The sequence below is a fragment of the Lagenorhynchus albirostris genome, chromosome 10 (assembly GCF_949774975.1).
Source record: "Lagenorhynchus albirostris chromosome 10, mLagAlb1.1, whole genome shotgun sequence".
Taxonomy (NCBI): domain Eukaryota; kingdom Metazoa; phylum Chordata; class Mammalia; order Artiodactyla; family Delphinidae; genus Lagenorhynchus; species Lagenorhynchus albirostris.
Genome location: NC_083104.1, coordinates 79,170,244 through 79,191,209, shown reverse-complemented (window position 1 = coordinate 79,191,209; position 20,966 = coordinate 79,170,244). Strand labels below are relative to the sequence as shown.

The 20,966-nt window shown below is 43.8% G+C and overlaps 2 protein-coding genes across 4 annotated transcripts in view; both read left to right on the top strand.

Moving 5' to 3' along the window:
• The first annotated feature begins 1,850 nt into the window (after nt 1–1,850).
• LOC132527436 (uncharacterized) lies at nt 1,851–19,778 on the top strand. 2 transcript variants are annotated; one of them, XM_060163108.1, is made up of 2 exons: nt 1,851–2,044; nt 19,640–19,778. In XM_060163108.1, the coding sequence occupies exon 2, from the start codon at nt 19,659–19,661 to the stop codon at nt 19,776–19,778; it is 120 nt and encodes a 39-aa protein (XP_060019091.1). In that variant the 5' UTR covers nt 1,851–2,044; nt 19,640–19,658. The 2 variants fall into 2 exon arrangements, with proteins under 2 accessions (XP_060019091.1, XP_060019090.1); XM_060163107.1 differs by having other exon boundaries at nt 19,636–19,778.
• Nucleotides 19,677–20,966, top strand: part of CILK1 (ciliogenesis associated kinase 1) — a 34,523-nt gene continuing 33,233 nt past the window's right edge. Inside the window, exon 1 of one of the 2 annotated variants that reach the window (XM_060163105.1) lies at nt 19,677–19,908. In XM_060163105.1, the coding sequence (XP_060019088.1) occupies nt 19,808–19,908 (101 nt within the window). In that variant the 5' untranslated portion in view covers nt 19,677–19,807. The remainder of the gene's footprint in view (nt 19,909–20,966) is intronic. The other variant, XM_060163106.1, reaches the window with a different exon arrangement.

Sequence of the window (20,966 nt, the reverse complement as noted above, 5' to 3'; positions counted from 1 at the left end):
TTAAGGATGATTTTCCTCCCAATGACCTCTTTTAAATTGTATTTTGAAATTTAAATCGGGAGAAAGATTAGATGTATGGATTTATAATAGAAGAAAATGTTATATGTGACTAATGAATACAAAAGATCAGTTTTGCAAATGAGGAATGGGGTATTGAAATATTTTCAGAACGAGTCTATTTCATTAAACTTGTTGAATGCTTAGTCAGTTAGCACAGATGATTTCTATTATTCTAGTAAATAAACTAAAAAGTTTAATAAAATAATAATTCGTATTTTTATCAATAAATTGAGCACCTATTTTATTAAAACGCTGTTATGTTTCATAGCTACTAATTTTCAATTTTAGGTCAGTATGCACTGTATCCACTAGGCTTCTTTACAGTGTTGTATTATCTCATCATATTATATAATACGTGGTTATAATTTTCCCGAGGCTAGGACTATGGACCTAAGCCACTTACTAGCCCAATGGACCCTTGTTAAAGGTAGATCAAGACAGTCCATTTGCCAGTTGCTTGGACAACTGAATTTGACTAAAACTGATCGTTTTAAATACTTTAAAAATCACTTTTTCTGGGAGTAGTATATGATTTGTCAGGCTGCCTCCTGTCTCCCTATCTTTTCATTGACAATGACGTTCAATTTTCATTTGCCATATGGTTTGGGTGTTATATAGGTAAACATGAAGGTAGATGAATGTTATATGTTTGCCAAGTGGCCAGATGACCCTTTCCCATTTGAGACAGGAAGTCTAAGGAAGTTTGTCCTGTATCTTATAGGTTTCTTCAACAGAAGCAAGAAGAAAGAGGGATTCAGGCCTTTTGCATAGATTCTTCCTAGAAAAAACAATCTTCTCGGTTATTAGAATTCAAAAACAAAGATAGTGAGAGAAAATTGATATGAGCTGGGGAATTTAAACTCAGAGAAAGATCCACAATGTGTGAAAGGATTACTGTTTTATTAATTAAAACTGTTGCTTAGGACAGTGTGGTTTGCCTGACCAGTAGCATCAGCACCAAAATTCTGGGGAGAGGGCCCAGCAATCTGTTTTCACAAGCTATCCCGGCGATTCTGATGCCTCCAACTAAAGCACCCTCGGCTTTGGGCAGTTATATGAATTTAAATCGAGGACCTCGAAGCAATTTCTTTTTTCAAAGTGGTTCAGGGCCAATCCTGATAGGATGATTTACCTCCGCAATATAACTAACGACACAAGTGACAGTGTTTAAAAAGTGTTAAGTGTTAGACTTCGTAGAACTAGTCAACACACAGAGGACGATTCTGTAGACCATTATCTAGTCTGTTCCCCACCTAACAATCCAGCCTTCCAAACTAAAGTTGCTCACAATATAGAAACTCTTGAAGTTCAAATGGATGCTAACAGGCAGTCTGGTTTTTATTTTAAATATTTTTTATTATGGTAAAATAGATATGACGCGATTTGCCATCTTCAACCACTTTCGGTGGCACTGCAGTTACGTTTTTTAAAGCCAGGAAAGTGTGTTCACCTCGATCACCTGTAATGAGATGTCCTCCGAACGTGCATCCTCAGCCTGCACTTCTCCATTCTGATGCCCGAGGCAGTCGATCTGCAGTAAGGCGAGCGTGTGGAGCTGGAGGGCCCGTTGGCGGTCGGCGGGGGCCTCAGGGACCCTGGGCTCCAGCAGGCCCCGGGTGGAGAGCGGAGCGCGCGGCTCGGCGCCCCCCGGCGGCCCGGCCGCGGTGCAGGGACGCGCGGGGCCTGCGAGGGGAGCTGCAGGGTAACTTTTCCCAGGGAAAGAGGCCGGTCGTCCCCACCAGAAGCCTCCCTGCCTTTTGTTTGTTTTCCTGCCGGAGGCTGGAGAGCGGCCGGGTGCCCAGCCGCTCACCATGCGCGGCGCGGCCCGCGCCCCTCGGCGGCGCCCCCGGGCGTCCCTCCGCGGACCCCTCGGCCCGTCCTAGCGCGGGTCGCCCTGCTCCCGCTCCCGGGCCAGTTCGGCGCCCGCCCTCCGAGCAGCCACGCTCCCCGCAGGCGCGGGCCCCCGCCTGTGCTCGCGGCGCCGGTAAGTGGGGTGCGGATTAGGGGCTTCTGCCGGGTGATCTGTCACTCGGGGTGATGGACCGGAGCTGCGAGGGCCCCCAGTGCCGTGGCCCCGCGAAGGATCTGAGGGCGAGGGGGAGGCTCTCGGGCTGTAGTTTCTCTCCGCGGTCCTGTGGGTCTCTCCCTCTTGGCAGAAAAACTCCCGCTTCCTCGGAGTCTGGAAGATTTTGGTGTGTGTTTACCTTTTGGCGTTAAAGAAGGGAAAGGTCCCGGCCCGATTTGAAGCCCTATTGGTAGGATATGGAGGACTTGCTTTCGGAATTTTCCTGACTAGGCCTTTGGCTGTCCCGCAAGAGGTCTGAGCAAGAAATCCTCACACATTTATGTGCAACCATTTTTCACTGGGTTTCTTTCTGCTCTGATTTCTTTCTTACTAATCAGAGTAGACGTTATGAGAGGGAAGCTGAAGGACTTTACAGAACCACTGTTTCTTTTCTAATGCACCTTTGAAAGTTTGACTCTGACACTAGCATTGAGGGCTTTTACTTTTAAATTAAAAAGTAGTTGAATGCCTTATTCTGCAGAAAAGAGTATTCGTTTCCACTTATAACTAAATAAAGAGCTGCTTTTGCTAAAGCTGAATTATACTGAGAAAATATCACCCTGAATTTTGCATCCAGAGCTAGACTTCTCTAAGGTATTGGCACTTGTTTTCTATTTTTGCTTGGAGCACTCTTTGTAGCAGTTTGATAAGTACAGTTTTCGTTTCTCACATTTTCCAGTGAGTGGGCTTTCAGGATGTGCCCCCAAAGTGAACTGTACTATTGCTGAATATAAAATTAAAATGAGCTTTAAATTTGTGTAGCTAACATATAAATTATTAAGAGGAATTTGTGCCTCAACCATATGTTAGCTGTGCTAAGAGTTAATGTATTCATAAATATGCACATTTGAAATAGTTTCTGAACAAAGCACTGCAATTTGGTAAAGAATTTGGCCTTCCTGTCTATTTGGGTGTAGAAATAAGAGCAGTGGTGGGATCCTTTATTTAAAATGATACCCTGTACCACTGCTTGCTTCCCTAAGGTCCAGCCCTTACAGTGACCCTGCCTGTCCACTTTACCTTGTCCCCTTCTCCAGAGTCAAAACTGGGGGCAGGGCAAGAGCGGACAACCACGTTTCTAAGTGAGACCAGTTTAGTTTCAGATGATGGAAGGATGTGTTGGAGGGCTGATGGAGCTTGTTTGAGTGGGCAGAGGTCTGTCCTAGCCAAGGGAACTCAGCATTTAGTCACAAAGAAATGCTTTTTTCTCACTGAAGTTTCTTACCTACAGACTGTGTGTAAATAGGCTACCAGGATAAAGAAACCAGGCTTTGGGGGTTTTATTTGTTGACTGTTTCACATCATCAAAGCTCTTTTTCTACTTTCATTGTTTTCATCTCATTGTTTTTTGAGGTTCCCAGTCTTGAACCTTTTGGAATTCTCTTCAGCAGTCTTTTCCTTCATTTCCTTCATCCTTGCTATCAATGAGTCATGAAGACCTTTGACATGTGATTTATATAGCGCCCTCCCTCCATATTCTAATCCAGAGGCTCACGCCTCCTCTCCTGCAGACTGGGGCAGCCTCTGAGCTAGCCCCGCAAGCTGGCTCTTAGTAAGTCCTCATTGAATGTTTGCTGAATGAGTGGATGGATGGATGGAATGGATGAATGAATGAATGAGACACACCTTCTGGTTTCTTCATCTTCTCATCCATCTAGTCTTTTAAAACTATCAGTTCCTCACGTCTCTCCTTGCCTTGCAGCCCTCAGGTCCTCTCCCTTCTCAACTATCTCAAGTCTAAAACAATTTGCCTGATTTTTAAGGCCTTTCATAATCAGGCCTCACACCTCCTATCTAAATTCTATTTTCAGTTCAGCATACATCTTCGCACTCTATGGGTGTGGTCTTCTTTCGAGCCTGCTCTACTAAGGGGGCCAGGATGGTTCCTGCTCAGATCGCTGTCCTAGAAACCCTCACCCCTCTCCCCCATCTCCTGTGCAAATCTTACCCTTCCTCAGAGGAGGAAGCTAAGTCCTCACTTCTTCTATAACATCTTCTCTAACTATTCATTTCTCTTCTCTCTCTTGCAAGTCTCCAGATACTTGTTTCTTTTAAGTTTGACTTTGACACTAGCACTGAGGGCTTGGTTTTTTTTTGTTGTTGGTTGTTTGTTTGTTTGTTTTTGGCTGAGTTAGGTCTTTGTTGCTGCATGCGGCTTTCTCTAGTTGTGGACAAGCCGGGGCTACCCTTGGTTGTGGTGCGCGGGCTTCTCATTGCGGTGGCTTCTCTTGTTGCGGAGCAGGGGCTCTAGGTGCGTGGGCTTCAGTAGTTGTGGCTCGCGGGCTCTAGAGCACAGGATCAGTAGCTGTGGCGCACGGGCTTAGTTGCTCCGCGGCATGTGGGATCTTCCCGGCCCAGGGCTCGAGCCTGATCCCTGCATTGGCAGGTGGATTCTTAACCGCTGCGCCACCACGGAAGCCCAAGGGCTTATATTGATCTCTCATTGGTTTAGGTTATTTTAAGCCTCTTTAGGGCAGGAGCCATATTCTCTGCATGGTCATGTGGGGTTGTGGGCTTTGAAGTCAGGCAGAATTGAGGTCGGGGCCTCACTCCTCGGTACTCATGTGGCCTTATGGATTCTCCAAGCATTAGTCCTCGCGTGTAAAATAGGGGAAATGCCTCCCCACCTGCCTGCAGTGTGGAGATGGTCTTGGTGCCCAAACAGCACCTGGAACACACCTGACAAAAATCTGCTCATCCCTCCAGTGACTGGGAGAGCCCTGAACACGTAGCAAATATTTGGTAGATGTTTGTCAGCTGACTTGGAGTCAAGTCATGGCTGGGTCTGGAGGCCCAGGGGATGGCAACCACGCAGCATCCTTAGTAAGTGTTATCCTGCCCTTACTTAAAACAGCTTGAGCTTAGCTTATTCCTGGTGACAGCTCTGCTTCTGGGATCTGTTGCTGTTTTTCCGTCTGAACCTTGCCAGGAACACGACTGCCTTTAAATTTTCTTTTTTCACTGCTTCTTTGCGGCAAGCTCCTCCGTTTCATTTTGCAGGATCTTGCTGAGTTGGAGTTGTACGTAGCACTTCTGTTTTTCTGCTTGTGAGGGTATGTGTGAGTGTATGTATTTATGGCAGGACGTGTTGCCTAGCAATTTCTTGGCAGAATTCTGGGCACAGTGACCTTTCTGTGTATGTTGATCTGTCAGCCTGTGAATAGTGTCTTAACTGTAAATTGTCTCATCGGCTCTCTTGCTTGACCATGGCCTTCTGAGAAAGGCCTGTAACTAGAGCATCAGAAACCTCCTATCTGTGGGCCTCGGTGTTTGTGGTTGCTGTAGGTGACCCGGAGAACGTGCAGAGGCGTGCGCCAGATGACTTACACGCATATCTACAGTGTAACCGTGTCCTAGGTTGTGGCTGTGCTCTCCTTGAAACAGTTTGAACTTCCCTATTAGTACACCTGTGTGTTCAAGAAAATTACCTGGTAAAAACAATTTGCTGAAGTAAATCAATTCCTGGGGCAGATTGCATTAAAATGCTAAGTTATGGAAGGAAGAAATCAGAGGCATCTTTACTTGTAGCCAGAGAAGTAGAAGAAGCAGTGGAGGGTCCCCTCGAGATGGTAACCAAGGTTGATGTGGAATTCGCGCTCACTCTCTCTGCTCCTCGTGACGTGCTGTCTGATGCTCGGAAAATCCTACTGCTCAACAATCCAAGAGGAGAGCTTCCTTTCTTGATTCCTTTCAAGGAAACGGAAGCGTCCTTGCACTTTAAGTGCCTGGCTCACTGTGCTTTGAAAGTCGAAACCTCCGTAGAAAGAAGTGCCTGGGTTTGGACTCACCTGTGCAGCTGGCGTCAACTCCGGGGAGCACTGACTTCTGAAGCTGTCTCAGAGTTTGAAGAAAGCACGTCTCTGGAGAGCTGCCACTTTTTTTTTTCTATGTAGTTTCAGGATTAGCAATACCTTCATGTACTTTTTGAGTAAGGGGAAGTGGGAGCATTTGTTACATCTTTAATCGACTATGAAAACATCTCTTATAGTCACATATTTAAAACTCTGCTGCCCTGAAGGTATCAAGAATTCTGTCCGTTGGGCCACAGCATCTCAGCTGTAAAGTGAGGGTGTTGGGGGAGTGATCATTCAGGTCCCTTATAGGGAAAAAAATCTGATTCTATAGTCAGGTTTCCTCAGTATTAAACTATGCCCGTGTTCAGCTTAGGTCCTATTAAACTGAGCATTCAATCTATGCTAATTAGCATTAGGTTATATATTCCCTTACTTTCCATTTTTCCTAGATTTTGTTTGTCATCCTCAGTTTTTTTTATTTAAAAAATACTGTTTTTAAAATAAAATAGCACAATAGTGTTATTTCCACCATGCTCTTAGTAGCCACTTGATACGTGTACAGTGATGGCCAAGGGCTTGTGAGAGCCACGTATTTGTGAGGAAAGCTCAATGTGAGTCATTTTTTATCTTTCTATAGGTGTAGTGTGGTCTATGATAAAGTGCTGATAACATGTGACTGCTCTCGTGGTTAATATAAAAGATAATGGCCCAGAACCAAGAAGATAAAGGAGTAGTGGTGTAATGTCCAACTACATATTTCACAATATCGTGAAAGTTACTATCTGCATGAGTTTGTAGTTCCGAGAAGACAATAGTTAATGGTTCCGTCCTCTCGGACACTGCCTGTGCTTTGAAAATGAATTTACTGATGATTGATTTAACTCAGACAAAACCGAGTGAGAAAAAAGTAGGTTATATATGCCTACCTTTTTTTTTAATAGTAAATATTTATTTATTTATTACATCTTTATTGGAGTATAATTGCTTTACAATGGTGTGTTAGTTTCTGCTTTATAACAAGGTGAGTCAGTTATACATATACATATGTTCCCATATCTCTTCCCTCTTGCGTCTCCCTCCCTCCCACCCTCCCTATCCCACCCCTCCAGGCGGTCACAAAGCACCGAGCTGATCTCCCTGTGCTATGCAGCTGCTTCCCACTAGCTATCTACCTTACATTTGGTAGTGTATATATGTCCATGCCTCTCTCTCGCTTTGTCACAGCTTACCCTTCCCCCTCCCCATATCCTCCTACCTGTCAGCTTAGCTGTTAAAAAGCAAATGTTTTCCTAAATTGTTATAAAAGCTTTTAGAAGGATTCATAATTTTTGTGCCCTCGTCTCCATAGAGCTGTTCAGTTTTGCAAAGAATCTATGAGGGATGGCAGTAGGAGTGGGGTTGATGGTATAGGAAAATTAACAAAGTGACCCTTTATAAACCCATAAGTTACTCATTCATTAATTTATTCATTCAACTCATCTTTATTTGGAGCACCTATTTGGGCCGACCGGGTGCCAGGTCCTTGTCTGGTTGCTGGGAATACAGTTGTGAACATAACAAAATTTCTGCCCACAGAAAGCTTATATTCTCAGGATACACGTATATGTAACCCTGTGACCCACAGGTACATGAGGATTATGTGGAAAGGGCTAAAGTGCTCTGCCTCCATGCAGCGTTTCCTGTGTTTCAGGGGTCCACACATCATGCCCTGCAGGCATGTCCTGCCGGCTGCCTGTTTTTGTAAGTAGACTTGTACCGGGATGCAGCCGTGCCCATTTGTTTCCGTGTCATCTGTGGCTGCTTTTGTGCTACAGCAGAGGATTTGAACAGCTATGCCAGAACCCTGTCACCCTCACAGCCTAACGTATTTACCGGCCCTTCACAGAAAACATTTGCTGACACCTGCTCTATTTTATTTTTATGTTAAGCCTTTATGTCCTCGATATGTTTTATTGATTTGTTTGTTGTTACACATGGTGGTGAAGCATCTTACGCTGCATGAGATCAGCCCTGAGTTAAACGTGCTGTGATATTTGAGTAGCGCTTGAATGTGTGACATGTTCTGATTCACTCCCTCATCTTCACCTCGCCCTCCCTTGCCCACCCTTAGAACAGAGGGTGGCAATCAGGTGAGCAACTGGGGCTGGGGGACTGTCACCCCAACTCATCCGCAGTTTCCCACGAGTCAGAGGAAAGTTATTCTTCCTCTGGGTCTTCAATATTTCCTTTCCCTTCAGTTCTTCACAGCCCACAGACCACATAGAATGATGGGTCCTAGTTTAGAACTAATCTACAAGCAATGGAAGACTTTACTTTAGGTTCGGGGCACAGCGCCCTTTGTGGGAGAAGTGATGGGAAGTGGTAGACCCTTCTCCTGGGATTTAGGACTTGGTGCATGAATTCTCCTTTCAGAAGCTGGGGTTGAAGGATGTGAGGGAGGTCAGGGCATGAAACAGTCTCTGGGGAGTAGAAGAGGGCAGCCCAGGTAACGGATCCTCTTCTCCCATCCTTCCAATTAAGGCAGTAGCCAGAAGCATCTTTAATGTGCTCCTTGTCACAGGAAAGGCAAAGCACGTTCCACAATAAAGGAGGCTCTTTTGGCATTGTAGCTGCTGTCCCCAAAGCAGAAAAAAGCACTGGTCCAAGAGGCAAAATATTTAAAGGACATTCTTGCTAAAATGTATGTGGGCAGAAGAATTAGGTCCCAGAGAGAAAAATTAGAAATACAGATGTACTATTTTTAGTACCTTTTTAAAAGAAATGTAACAATATTAACTTTACTCTTGTAAAGTTATGAAACGTTCGAACCTAGAATTCATGCCAGTTAAGGTAAAATGGAACTCACAAGTGCCAGGAGAAGGGCCATTGAGTGATTTTGCACATGATCTAGTTTTCCGATGAGGACAGGTGAAAGCAATGGCATCTTTTCAGTGGAAAACGATCAAGGCTCAGGGAGAAAAGCTCTTCACACAGGTCCGAATGGTGGAAGTGGTGCTGGTAAACCACGACTCCCAGAGATGCCCACTTTTGCGTACAATTTTCTGTCTCCTATCTTAAAAAATGAGTAATTGTGGCATTTATTCAATGACTCTTAAGTTTTCAAACTAAAGAGTGGACCACCCTGTGCCTGGTTGGTTTCCCAGGTTGGGAATGAACAGGGCACCCGGTGTGAGACCCCGGCCGTGAGCAGATGATCTGCCCTACTGAGGACGGAGCCGAGGGGAGGGAATTGGGACAGACCGCAGGAAGGTTTCCGCAATGTCACCTAGCCAGAAAAACCATAGCATTCATTTCAAAGTTTGTCTGGAACCCTTTGAAAGCGAAATACAGCTGTGCTGCTCTGTGAGTTGGGTACAGCCTAACCCAGAAGCCGAAGGCCTGATCTGACGACACTGTGGGGACCTTTCTGTGATTCTTTGAGACCCAGTAATTCCAGCACCATGGTGGGAGGGCCCAGGCAGCCTGCCGGCTTTAGCCTTTCTGCAGTATTTACTATTCTCCCATTTCAGAACTTAAGAACATTTCTGCTCAGGGCAAACAATCTGAGTACCATGACTTTGCACAGGAAGAAATAGAAGAATTCTGTTTCGAGATACTTACCAAGGGTGGCACAGAAGATACACAGCAAAGACTAAAATTCATGTTTTGACCATTCAAACCATGAGTACCTGCTAGTGTAGGCGGAGCATGAGGTAGGAGAGCAGAGATGAAAGAAGCATGGTGACTGTCCGGGACAGGCCTGCGTGTCATTGACCACTGAGGAGGTGGGGACAGGGCACTGTGGCCTCTTGGGGAAAGAGCCATTGGCTGTGTCTGTGCAGGTTGGGACAGGAGGTCCTGGAAAGGTGATGTTTGAGCTGGACTCAGAGGGAGGAAAAGGAGTAGATTCTGAGCTTTGGGGTCTGGCTGAGACAGTGAGACACTTATCCTGCTCTGGAAGAGAGATGATGTATAGCACACAGGGTCCCTCTGGGGCACTGTCTGCTCTTTGCTAGCTTTTGTGCAGGTGATGGGAAAGGTGGAAATGTTGATCTGTTTTTTTTCTTAGACAAATGCCAGCTTGATTCCTGACCCAGAGAGTCACAGAACCACAGAATAACGGAGCAGGAAACCACCTTGCTTCATTAAGTCCCGTGCCCTCACCTCACAGAAATTAACCCGAGGACCAAGAGATGCTCCCAGTCACAGGTGCTCTGTGCCAAGTGGAAACTGGGACTCAGTTCCTCTTTGTCCGCAGTCACTTGCCTCCCCTGTAGGCAGTGGCTACTGGCAAGGTCCCCGCTCGGTCCCCTGAAGTTCGATTGTAGAATGAGGCCAACTAGAGCATGGCCACATCACTGGTTTCCATATTTGGACTTTGAGCTACAAAGTACTTCTTTTAATTCCTCTCGTTGTCAGATCCTCAAAAGATTTCATAACCTTTGGATCTTTTGCAATCTCTCCCTTAAGTTTGGTGCAGTCGGCCCAGGTTCCTATCTCGCTGCCAACACTTATTAATTGCATAACCTTGAACAAGTAGCTGGTGTCTCAGATTCCTTATCTGTAAAATAGGGGTAATAATAATAGTACCTACCTGGTGCCGATGTGAGGACTGAATGGATTAATATATGCAAAGCACTTAGTACGGTATACATAGTAAGTTCTGAAATTATTATTATTATTACCTTTTTGGCTTATTTGATATATTAGTAAGCTACATGTGGATTGGTTATAGTGAGTGATTATCCAAGATCATTCTTGGAGTCTGAGTGGTATTTAGAAGTACTGCCCATTAACATGTTAGCTGATTCCCCAAGTTAATGGATGGGCTGTTACACCCCATTCACTTCACAGGCAGTAGTGACTGTCTATACCAGGGACTATGAATTCAGATGCTCTCAGGGGCAGAGGAGGAAATGTAAAAGAATCAGGGAAGCTGGTATGTGCTTGTTAAACAGTAAGGAGTTGCTCTTCTCTTTTAAAAAGAGAACAACAGTTTTTCTTTCCCTCCAGTTTTTCTTCGCATGAGGTTTTTTCCCAGGCTTTTTCCTTTGTTACTTTTGATATAGGCAGAGGAATAGAGAAATATTTTTCTTCTAGTAAAACAAGTGGCCGTGAAGGTGCAAAAATAAATGGCAACTAAGAAAAAAAAATTAGCAACTGACACAACATTCATTTTAGGGACACAGGGAGGTTGGGGACAGTGGCGGGATAGAGGGCTCACGCTTGGCCTAAAAGGCCAGTGACCACCCTCGTCTAGCTTTTATTCCCATGGAGGACAAAGGACCTTGTGTTATTAGCTCTTCAGTTTTTCTGGAGCTACCCCAAATCTCGATATTTATATGAAAGTTCCCATTTTTAAATATAAACTCAAAGCATATCTGTGAATTCCATCCTCAGGCTGCCTGTTTGCAACCCCCGGTCCACACAGGGTGGAATCTCCATATGCTAATGTCATCCACTGAGATTTCAGCCAGAATTGTGAAGTCTTGTCTGCTTTGTAGAGTTAAAGAGAAATACTCTCTATCGTTCAAAAAGGACTGCCTTTGTTCATTGGGTAACTAAGCATTGGATTCTTGATTTCATTCCTAAGACACTCAACTTCGTATGACTAGAAACCACAGCTGCCGTAGCTCAGATGACTGTGGGAGTCTTTGGGAGGTTTCATTGGATGGTGGCATCTATCCCCTGAAGATATCAGGTTCTAGTCCCTGGAACCTGTGAATTTTTCCTTATTTGGCAAAATAGACTTTGTAGATGTGATTTAATTAAGAAATCTGAGATGGGGAGATAAACCTACCTATCTCTAAATGGAGATAGGTTTAGTGGGCCCTAAATGGAAACACTAGTCCTCATAAGTGAGAAGCAGAGGGAGATTTGACACAGAGAGGAGTCAGTGTGACCACAGAGGCAGAGACTGGAGTGAGGTGGCCACGAGCCAAGGAACACCAACAGCCACCAGACGCTGGAAGAGACAAGGAGGAAGTGAGCCAGTACCTCTGGAGGAGGTGCCAATACCTTGATCTCGACCCAGTGATACTGGTTCTGGACTCTGGCCTCCAGAAACGTGAGAGAATGCATTTCTGCTGTTTTAAGCTACCAAGTTTATGGTAATTCGTGAACAGCAGCTGTGGAAAACTAATACTGTTAGTAAGGAAAATTTTTTTTAATTGGTTTTTGCCAGTGATGCATGCATCAGTAAATGACATGTCCTTGACGAGAGAAATTAGCCATTATTTAGGGATCAGTGGCCCTAAGCCTTCCTTGAGATTTTTGGCTAGTGGTCCACATGGTGACTTCTTGCTTGTACAACTGTAGCACTCTGGCCATCTGTGCCCTGCCAGAAACTTACCCCAAGGGCCATTCCCTGGTCACTGTGTGTGTTCCAGAGGAATGCTTTCAGTTGTCCTTGACAGAATATCGGATGGTGGCTTCAGCAACAAAGACTTTGGATTAGGTAATATAACAAGAAACCTAAAGCAGATATTTTCAGGGATTGTGCAGCAGCCCAGTGATGTCATCCAGGATTCAGCTTCTTTCTCTTAATCCATCCTCAGCAGTTGGGATTCTCATCTTTAGAGCTGACGTCTCATAATCACCAGAAGACCGCCTCAGCTCTGAATATTACAGCTTTATGCAACCATGTTCAAGGCAGAAACACGGGGCAACCTCTTTGTCAGCTGTCTCTATCAAAGAGTAGATTCCCTCCCAGAGGCCCTTGTCTTCCCTCCCAGAGGCCCTTGTCTTCCCTCCCCAGCTCACTTTCCTTTCCGTCTGGTTGTCAGAGCCGTAGTCCCACTCCTGAACGGTATTCAGTGGGAAGGAAGTACAATAGAATTGTCTGGCTTGGCTTCAACGGAGCACTGTTCATGCCCTGGGGCTGTAGTAGGTGGCTGCCGTCCCTGATTGTACTGAATCGTGAATAAAATCAGAGCTCTATAAACTAAGCAGCAAGAGGAACATTGCTGTGGGGTAGATCAGCAATGGCATCTGTCATATCGCCCTTCTTTTTCCTAGTGCGTTGTCCATCACCCTGCTGTTCTCCCAGAGCAGCAGGGAGTTTTTGTCCTTTCCTTTCAGAGTATAACATGAGTCATCATATTCAGGCCACCGCAAAAATGGTGAACAACTGAACAATACTGATCTCAAAAGTCAGTAACCACTTCCTGCTAGGATATGCTCAGAGTTGACTATGGGTTGAATGCTACTTTTTGTCTAATGCTAGTTTGAATAATACCACTTCATTGTTTTTAGTTTAGGAAATAATTCACTAGAGAACAGAAAGCTCAGATAGTTGTCATGGTTCTGTTTTCTAGATCTGTATATAGTGTAACTAAACCTCCTCTCTGATACTCCTTTGGACCCTTGAAACAATCACCACGGCTTCCTAAGTCCCTTTTTCTTCATGTATTCTCTGTTTCTTCAACTACTCTTCTCGTGCTTTCATTTAGGCCCCTTGTTATGTTCTTGAATATCTTTCTTGAAGTTTGTCACCCAGAGTGGAACAGTAATTCAGGTGTATGTTGAGACTGTCATGTCCCTTGTTCCGGATCCGCAGCTGCCATGTTGCAAAACTCCAGTAGACACCATCCATATAGTGTTCTGGGAGTACCCCAGAGCTGTGCGTGGTATTAGCATTGTCTGAATGCTGTCCTCCTAATAAGAACTCCAATAATGCACTATCTTTGGGGGGAAAAAATAAAGCAACCTTAGAGCATCTCCAGTGAGAGGTTTTGTACATATCTCAAATTCAACACCTTGAAAACAGAACCCATTGTGTCTCCTACTCTCTATAACATTCATCCTGTCTGGTGCCTTTGTTCAGGCGTTCCACATATTTCACCTGACTATTGCAGTACCCTCCGTCTAGTCTCTCTATTCTAACATCAGTTTGAATAGTCCGGGGTGGGTGGTCTCCCTCATGTCATTTCCCTGCTTAAAAGCCCCAGAGAGCTCCCGTGTGGCAGGGTAAAAACCAAACTCCTGCATGACAGATGTACACCCTCACAGCTGGGTCCCACCCTAAGTTTCTAGCCATTCCCTGCACTTCCTTACTGCCCTCCGTGGCTTTTATGTCCTAGCCCTGTACTTCACAGTGGGGTTGCACATTACAGTCCCTGGAGGGCTTTCTAAATTATCAAAACTCAGTCCCCAACCTCGACCTGACTCTTAGAGGTGGGACCTGGGCATCAGTATTTGTTAAAATTTCCCCAGGTGATTCTGTCGTTCACCCAGTGTAGGAACCGTAAGCTCTCGTGAACATGCCAAGCTCTTATACCCACCAACCTTTTGCAGAGTTTCCTCCATCTGTAATTCCTTTCTCTCCCTTTTCTGTGTAATAAAACTTTGCTCATTCTTCAAACCTCAATATTACCTCTTCTCTGAGCGAGTGTCTGATCCCTCCCTCCTCCCAAGAGTTTGTTGTTCTCTCTACCATGGGCTTGTAGCGTTTCCTACATTTTCCATGTTTGTGTTGATTAGGAGGTATTTAAAGGAAGGACCCTTCTCTTACCCATAATGTGCCCCAGAAGCTCTGCATAGTGCTTGGCCTCTTGGTAAAGTTTGAATAAAATTGTCAACCTGACTTCAGTGCCTGAAGAGAGAGACTCTAGTCTGATCCATTTTACAGTCGGTATGTAATTACCTGAAATAAAATTGAAAAGCAACCGCCACGTGTTGGTGAGGGTCAAATCTTGCCAGAGAAATTGAATTTTGTTCTATGATAATGCGACAGACAGTAACAAGGAGGAATCGTAGGGTGACTGTATACTGAATGAATGACCCACTCTACCATGATTTCAGTAAAGTTCTTAATTTTTTCAAGATAGCTTTTCCTCAGTGATAATCTATGAAGACATTGTCCCAATTATGCAGTTTTAGTAGATGAGGAACTAACTATCAGAGAAAGGCTTCTATGATTAATAATTGATAGATATGAATTATTATTATTATATATAATGCCATAGCAAAAAAAGTGGGGGAGAGCCCACAGGCTACTGGAATGTAGATCATTATTAAGTTTTGGTTGCCACAGTTCATCAAAGACATGGAGAAATGTGTGAGGGTTCAGAGATGAATGCCAAAGATAATTAAAGGAGTGGAAAACCAGTCCTATGAGGAAAGGTTGTGTAATTACAGCAAGAGGAGGTTGAGAGATACACATTTGATTACTAATTTGATGTACATCACATTTTCGTGAGATAGTTTCTTTATATTCACACACAAAAAAAACAAAGCGTGAGGAAATTAGCTTAAATTAGAATAGGCAGGTTTCGGTTGGACGTTAAGAAAAATACTCTAACTGGATTACAAAATGCAAATCTGATCATGTTATTTTCTTGTTAAAAAAAAACCCTGGTGGCGCAGTGGTTGAGAATCTGCCTGCCAATGCAGGGGACATGGGTTCGAGCCCTAGTCTGGGAAGATCCCACATGCCGCGGAGCAACTGGGCCCGTGAGCCACACCTACTGAGCCTGCGCATCTGGAGCCTGTGCTCCGCAACAAGAGAGGCCGCGACAGTGAGAGGCCTGCGCACCGCGATGAAGACTGGTCCCCGCTCACCGCAACTAGAGAAAGCCCTCGCACAGAAATGAAGACCCAACACAGCCAAATAAATAAACAAACAAACAAATAACTAAATAACTTTATTTTAAAAAAACCTTAATTGACTTCCCATTGTCTCTAGGTCAAAGCCTACTTTAAAAAAATAAATAAATAAAGCATATAATTTACGAGTTAGCTGATTTTTGACAGATCAAAGTTCCAGTGATTTTTTTTTTAAGGAAGATGACATACAACAATGATTTGGGAATTTTAATTTGTTGGAAAATGAAATTATGAATGATGCAGAAATCATATGTCTTATCAAAAATAGATGGAGATAAATATTAGAAAGAAAAAGAGGGGAAACAAACACAGAGCCCAAAATTGCTTATGTTGTGGCCCAAATGCTCTTTCTATGTTATGCTGAGACACACCTTGAATCCAAAACAGTCCACAATGCACAAATCGTGAAGTGGAGGAGCCATGATGTATGATGTGTTCTGTCTTATGAGCAAGTTCATATTAGGTTTTATTAAGTAAATCTACATTAAAATGTTTAATGCTTAAGATATGTATTATCTTTTTAAAGATTTCCTTCCCCTACCATTTTGAGAATTTTTTTAGACTTTTAGTCTAGAATAATTCAAACATACAGAGTTGCAAGAACAGTACAAAGAAGACCCATACACCTTTTCCCCAATTTACCTTGTGTTAACATTTTACCCCATTGTGTGTTTGTTCTGTCTCTCTCTCTCTGTCTCTCTCTCCACACACACACACACACACACACAGAATTTTTGTTTTACCACTTGAGAATAAATTGCATATATTATGGCCCTTTGCTTACAAATCCTTCAGGGTGTATTTTCTTAGAATAAGACTATGCTGTTTCACAACCACAGGACAGGCATCAACTTTAGTAAATTTAATACAGATACAATACTTTAATCTAGCATCCATATCCTAATTGTTTCCATTAATGACCTTTATAGTGTTTTCTTCTCCTTTAGTATAGGATCCAGTCAAAGCCTTATGTTTTTTGAAATGTCATTTGAGGCTCTCAACAAGCAAACTTCTGGGGTTAACTCTTTCCAGTTCCAAGCTCCCACCTTCCTCTCCACCCCAGATTCAAGCCCCTGTGCCTTCTTTTCTGCTCCTTGGAATGCTAGAATCCCCTACATTACAAAACACCTACTTTTCTTTTTCCTTCAAGACTCAGTCTTTTATGAAGACTCTTCTTACTGCTCTCCTGAGCCCCAGTGGAATCAACCAAGCTAGAAGCCAGGGGGCTTTCTCCTTAACCCCTCCCCACATCCTGTACCCTCAATGTACATGAAATATCTTAGTGCATATTCATGAGTATGCATCCACCCACTCTCATCCTCTTCCATGAGACTCTAAGATCTTTAAAAAAAAAAAAAAGGACCGTATTTTATTGGTCTTTGTATCCCCAGATATTAACATAGGGTCTGTCACACAGGAAGTGCTTTATAAATATTTATTAATCAGCAATGGAATCTATCACTGTAAAGAGCTGCTGAAGGAAGTTGTAAGTTGTCTGATCCTGTAGAGCTCCAAAAGAAGGAAAATGCTCTTCAAACCAGGGGCCTTAAAATGGTTCTGTGGGGGAAATGGGAATGAGTGGGAGAGAAGCAGGTAGGCTTGATCTCTAAAAGGTTTTCCAGTTATATGGTAGAATATGGTGAAATCAGGAATAACCTTTACAGTTCTTTTTTTTTTCTTTTTTTTTTTCCACGGTACGTGGGCCTCTCACTGTCGTGGCCTCTCCCGTTGCGGAGCACAGGCTCCGGATGCACAGGCTCAGCGGCCATGGCTCACGGGCCCAGCCGCTCCGCGGCATGTGGGATCTTTCCGGACCAGGGCACGAACCCATGTCTTCTGCATCGGCAGGCGGACTCTCAACCACTGCGCCACCAGGGAAGCCCACCTTTACTGTTCTTAAGGTTTCTCAAGGTCATGCAAAGCCTTCACAAAAACATAGACTAGAATTACTTCTTAATTTTGAACTAATTTTAGACTTTCAGAAATGTTACAAAAATAGTACAGACAGTTCTTAGCGATTCTTCACCCAGCTTACCCTAATATTAACATCTTCTATAACCATAGGACAATGATCAAACTCAGGAAGTTAGCATGGGCACAGTGCTGTTAACTAAACTATGACCTTATTCAAATTTCACCAACTTTTCCACTAATGTCTTTTATCTGTTCTGGGATCTTATTCAGGTTCTCACATTGTGTTTAGTTGTCATGTCTCCTTCTTTGCCTCCAATCTGTGACAGTTCCTCATTCTGTCCTTGCCTTTTATGATCTTCACACTTTTGAAGAGTATCGGTCAGTTTTTTGTAGCATGTCCCTCATTTTGAGTTTGACGTCTTCTCATGAGTGGATTGAGGTTCTGCTTGATGGAACACCACAGAGGTGATGGTGTGCCCTCCTCAGAGCATCATATACAGGGTACATGGTGTCGTATGTCTTAGTCATGTTGATGTTGAACTTGATCACTTGGGTAAGGAGGTTTCTGTTAGATTTCTGCCTATAGAGTTACCATCTTTCCCTTTGACATTAATGAATGTCTTAAAGATACTTTGTTTTTTGGGCTGCTCCATTTGGCTTGTATCTTAGTTCCCCAATGAGGGATCGAAGAAACTGGGCCTGGTAAGTGAAAGGGCGGCCAGGGAATTCCCAAAGATACTTTGAAACTATGCGGATAGCCTGTTTCTCCTCAAACGTTCATCGACCAATATTTGCATCCATTGGCGAATCTTGTCTGCAATAAATTGTGACGTTTGCCTGATAGCGAATTTCTTATTTCCCTCTTTCCTTCTACATTTATTGACTGGAATTCTTCTGGAAGGAGAAGCTGCATTGACTGGATTTAGATGCAGAATGTCACTTATTCTATCATTCTTTTCCGATCTTTTGATTTTTCAGATTATTACTTTGACAGATGTATTTTTTTAATGTCTTTAGTGTTCTTATTTAAGCAGTTACATTTTATTAATGTTTGCCTAAAGGCATTGCAATCACTTAAGTTATGTACTGCATTTTCTTCATTATAGGCAGACTGAATGACACTCAATTTCATAAATGAAAAATCAATGACTTATCTTTTTCTTTATAAATTTATTTGTTTTGGGCTGCATTGGGTCTTCGTTGCTGCGTGCGGGCTTTCTCTAGTTGCAGCGAGCAGGGGCTACTTTTCCTCACATATGTGGGCTTCTCATTGTGGTGGCTTTTCTTGTTGTGGAGCATGGGCTCTAGGCACGTGGGCTTCAGTAGTTGTGGCACGTGGGCTTCAGTAGTTGTGGCTCGCGGGCTCGGTAGTTGTGGCGCACGGGCTTAGTTGCTCGGCGGCATGTGGGATCTTCCCGGACCAGGGCTCGAATCCGTGTTCCCTGCATTGGCAGGCAGATTCTTAACCACTGCTCCACCAGGGAAGTCCCATGACTTATCTTTTTAAAGAACACAACTGAAGGACTTTAAAAGAGACACACCCTACATGCAGGCCTTAAAAAATTACTAGTTCTTTGCTTAGTTTCTGAATATCTAGTAATAAAAATAATATTAATAAAATACTTTTGTTGCCTAGCCACAAACAGTTCATGGAGCACATGTAAGTTCTATATCAGGAGAACCTTAATTTAAGCATTTCTTGGCCTTTGTACGTTTACGTTGTTAATTGTAGCTGAATTACACAGAACACAGTATATTTAGCATGGATTCTTGTAGCTCAGCAATTTCCATCGACCGTAGTTATCATGTTGTGTTTGCCTACAGTGGTTAGTCAGCAGAAAGGCATCAAATTGCAGCTGATTCATTTCTGAGTCAGTGATAAAATCACTTTCCAAGAACGCTGTGTCTCATTTTATAAAACATTGGAAAAGAGCATTATTTAGACCAGAGGTTAACAAACTTTTTTTTTTTTTTGTAAAGGGTACAATAATATATCCCTTAGGCTTTGTGGGCCATACAGTCTGTGTCACACCTACTCTGCTGTGTAGCGTGAAAGCAGCTGCAGACAGTATGCAAGTGAGTGGGCATGACCGTGTTCCAATAAAACTTTATTTACAAAAAAACAGGTGGCAGACTGGGAGTTACAGCTGGCCCCTGATTTAGACAGACATAGAATGTACATTAACATTTATCCTTGTCTTTCATTTTTCTCTACAGGCAGAAGACTCATCTTTGAAAATATGTATTTGGGAGATAGTCACGTTCTATTGAATACCTTGTGCTGGTGCTGCCATAGAAAAATCTGGTTACACTCCGGGGAGGTCTGCTGCGGCTGCAGGACTGATCCGCCTTGGCCCTGAGATGAGTGTCCGGCCTGAGCGGGCACACCATGAATAGATACACAACCATCAAGCAACTCGGGGATGGAACCTATGGTTCCGTCCTGCTGGGAAGAAGCATCGAGTCTGGGGAACTGATTGCTATTAAAAAGTAAGTTTTATCCTTCATGCTCACGAATCCATCCTCAGTGACACATTGTCAACATAGTTTTAACTCTATGCTCTCCATTCTTCATCTGTGAAAAGTTTCTACAGGGGAGGCATGGAGAAGAATCTCAGACATTGATTGCTGTGGGTTAGATGACTGTGAACTCTGGGATGCTCGTGTTAGGGTCTTAAACACATCCCCAAGTTAGACGCACTACTTGGCATACAGCTCTAGTACTTGTTCCAAGGATCTTCTCATGTGGGGAGGTAGTAACAAGCAGATTAAGAAATACTTTATAGGAAAGGAAACTGAAACTGAGAAATGAAATGTTATTTTGGATCCTTTACACATGTGATAGTCTGGTGACTACGGTTTTGCTCCCCCCACCCCACTCGCCCTTTGCAATCCGAGTCCAGACCCATTGTATTAGTTATCTGTTGCTGCATAACAGTTTACCCCCCAAAATTGTGGTTTAAGACAACTATCTCACAGTTTCTGTGGGTCAGGAGTCTGGGCCTGGCTTAGCTGAGTTCTCTGCTTTGGGGTCTCTCATGAGGCTGCAGTCAAGCTGCTAGCTGGTGCTGGGATCTCATCTGAAGGCTGGACTGGGGAAGGACCCACTTCCAAGCTCACTCACATGACTGTGGGCAGCATTCAGTACCTTGGGAGTTGTTGGACTGAGGGCCTTAGTCCTCTGCTGGCTCTTGGCTGGAGGCTGCCCTCAGTCCCTTGCTATGTGGGCCTCTCCAAAGAGCAGCTCACAACATGGCAACTTGCTCCATCAAGACGTGGAAATCAAGAAGGCACTGAGAGTCTTCAACCAAGATGGAAGTGACATCTTACTGCATTTGTAAACTAATCACAGAAGGGGTATCCTCTCAAACTGCTGTATTCTATTGGTTAGAAGCAGGTCATTGAAAGAAGGGGGGTTATGCCAGTTTGTGAATACCAGGAGATGGGGGGCTTTGGGGACCATTTTAGAGTCTGCCTGCCACACCCATCTATATCCAGTTGCCTTCTCAACATCTCCATTTGGATGCCCTGAAGACACTTCACACTCA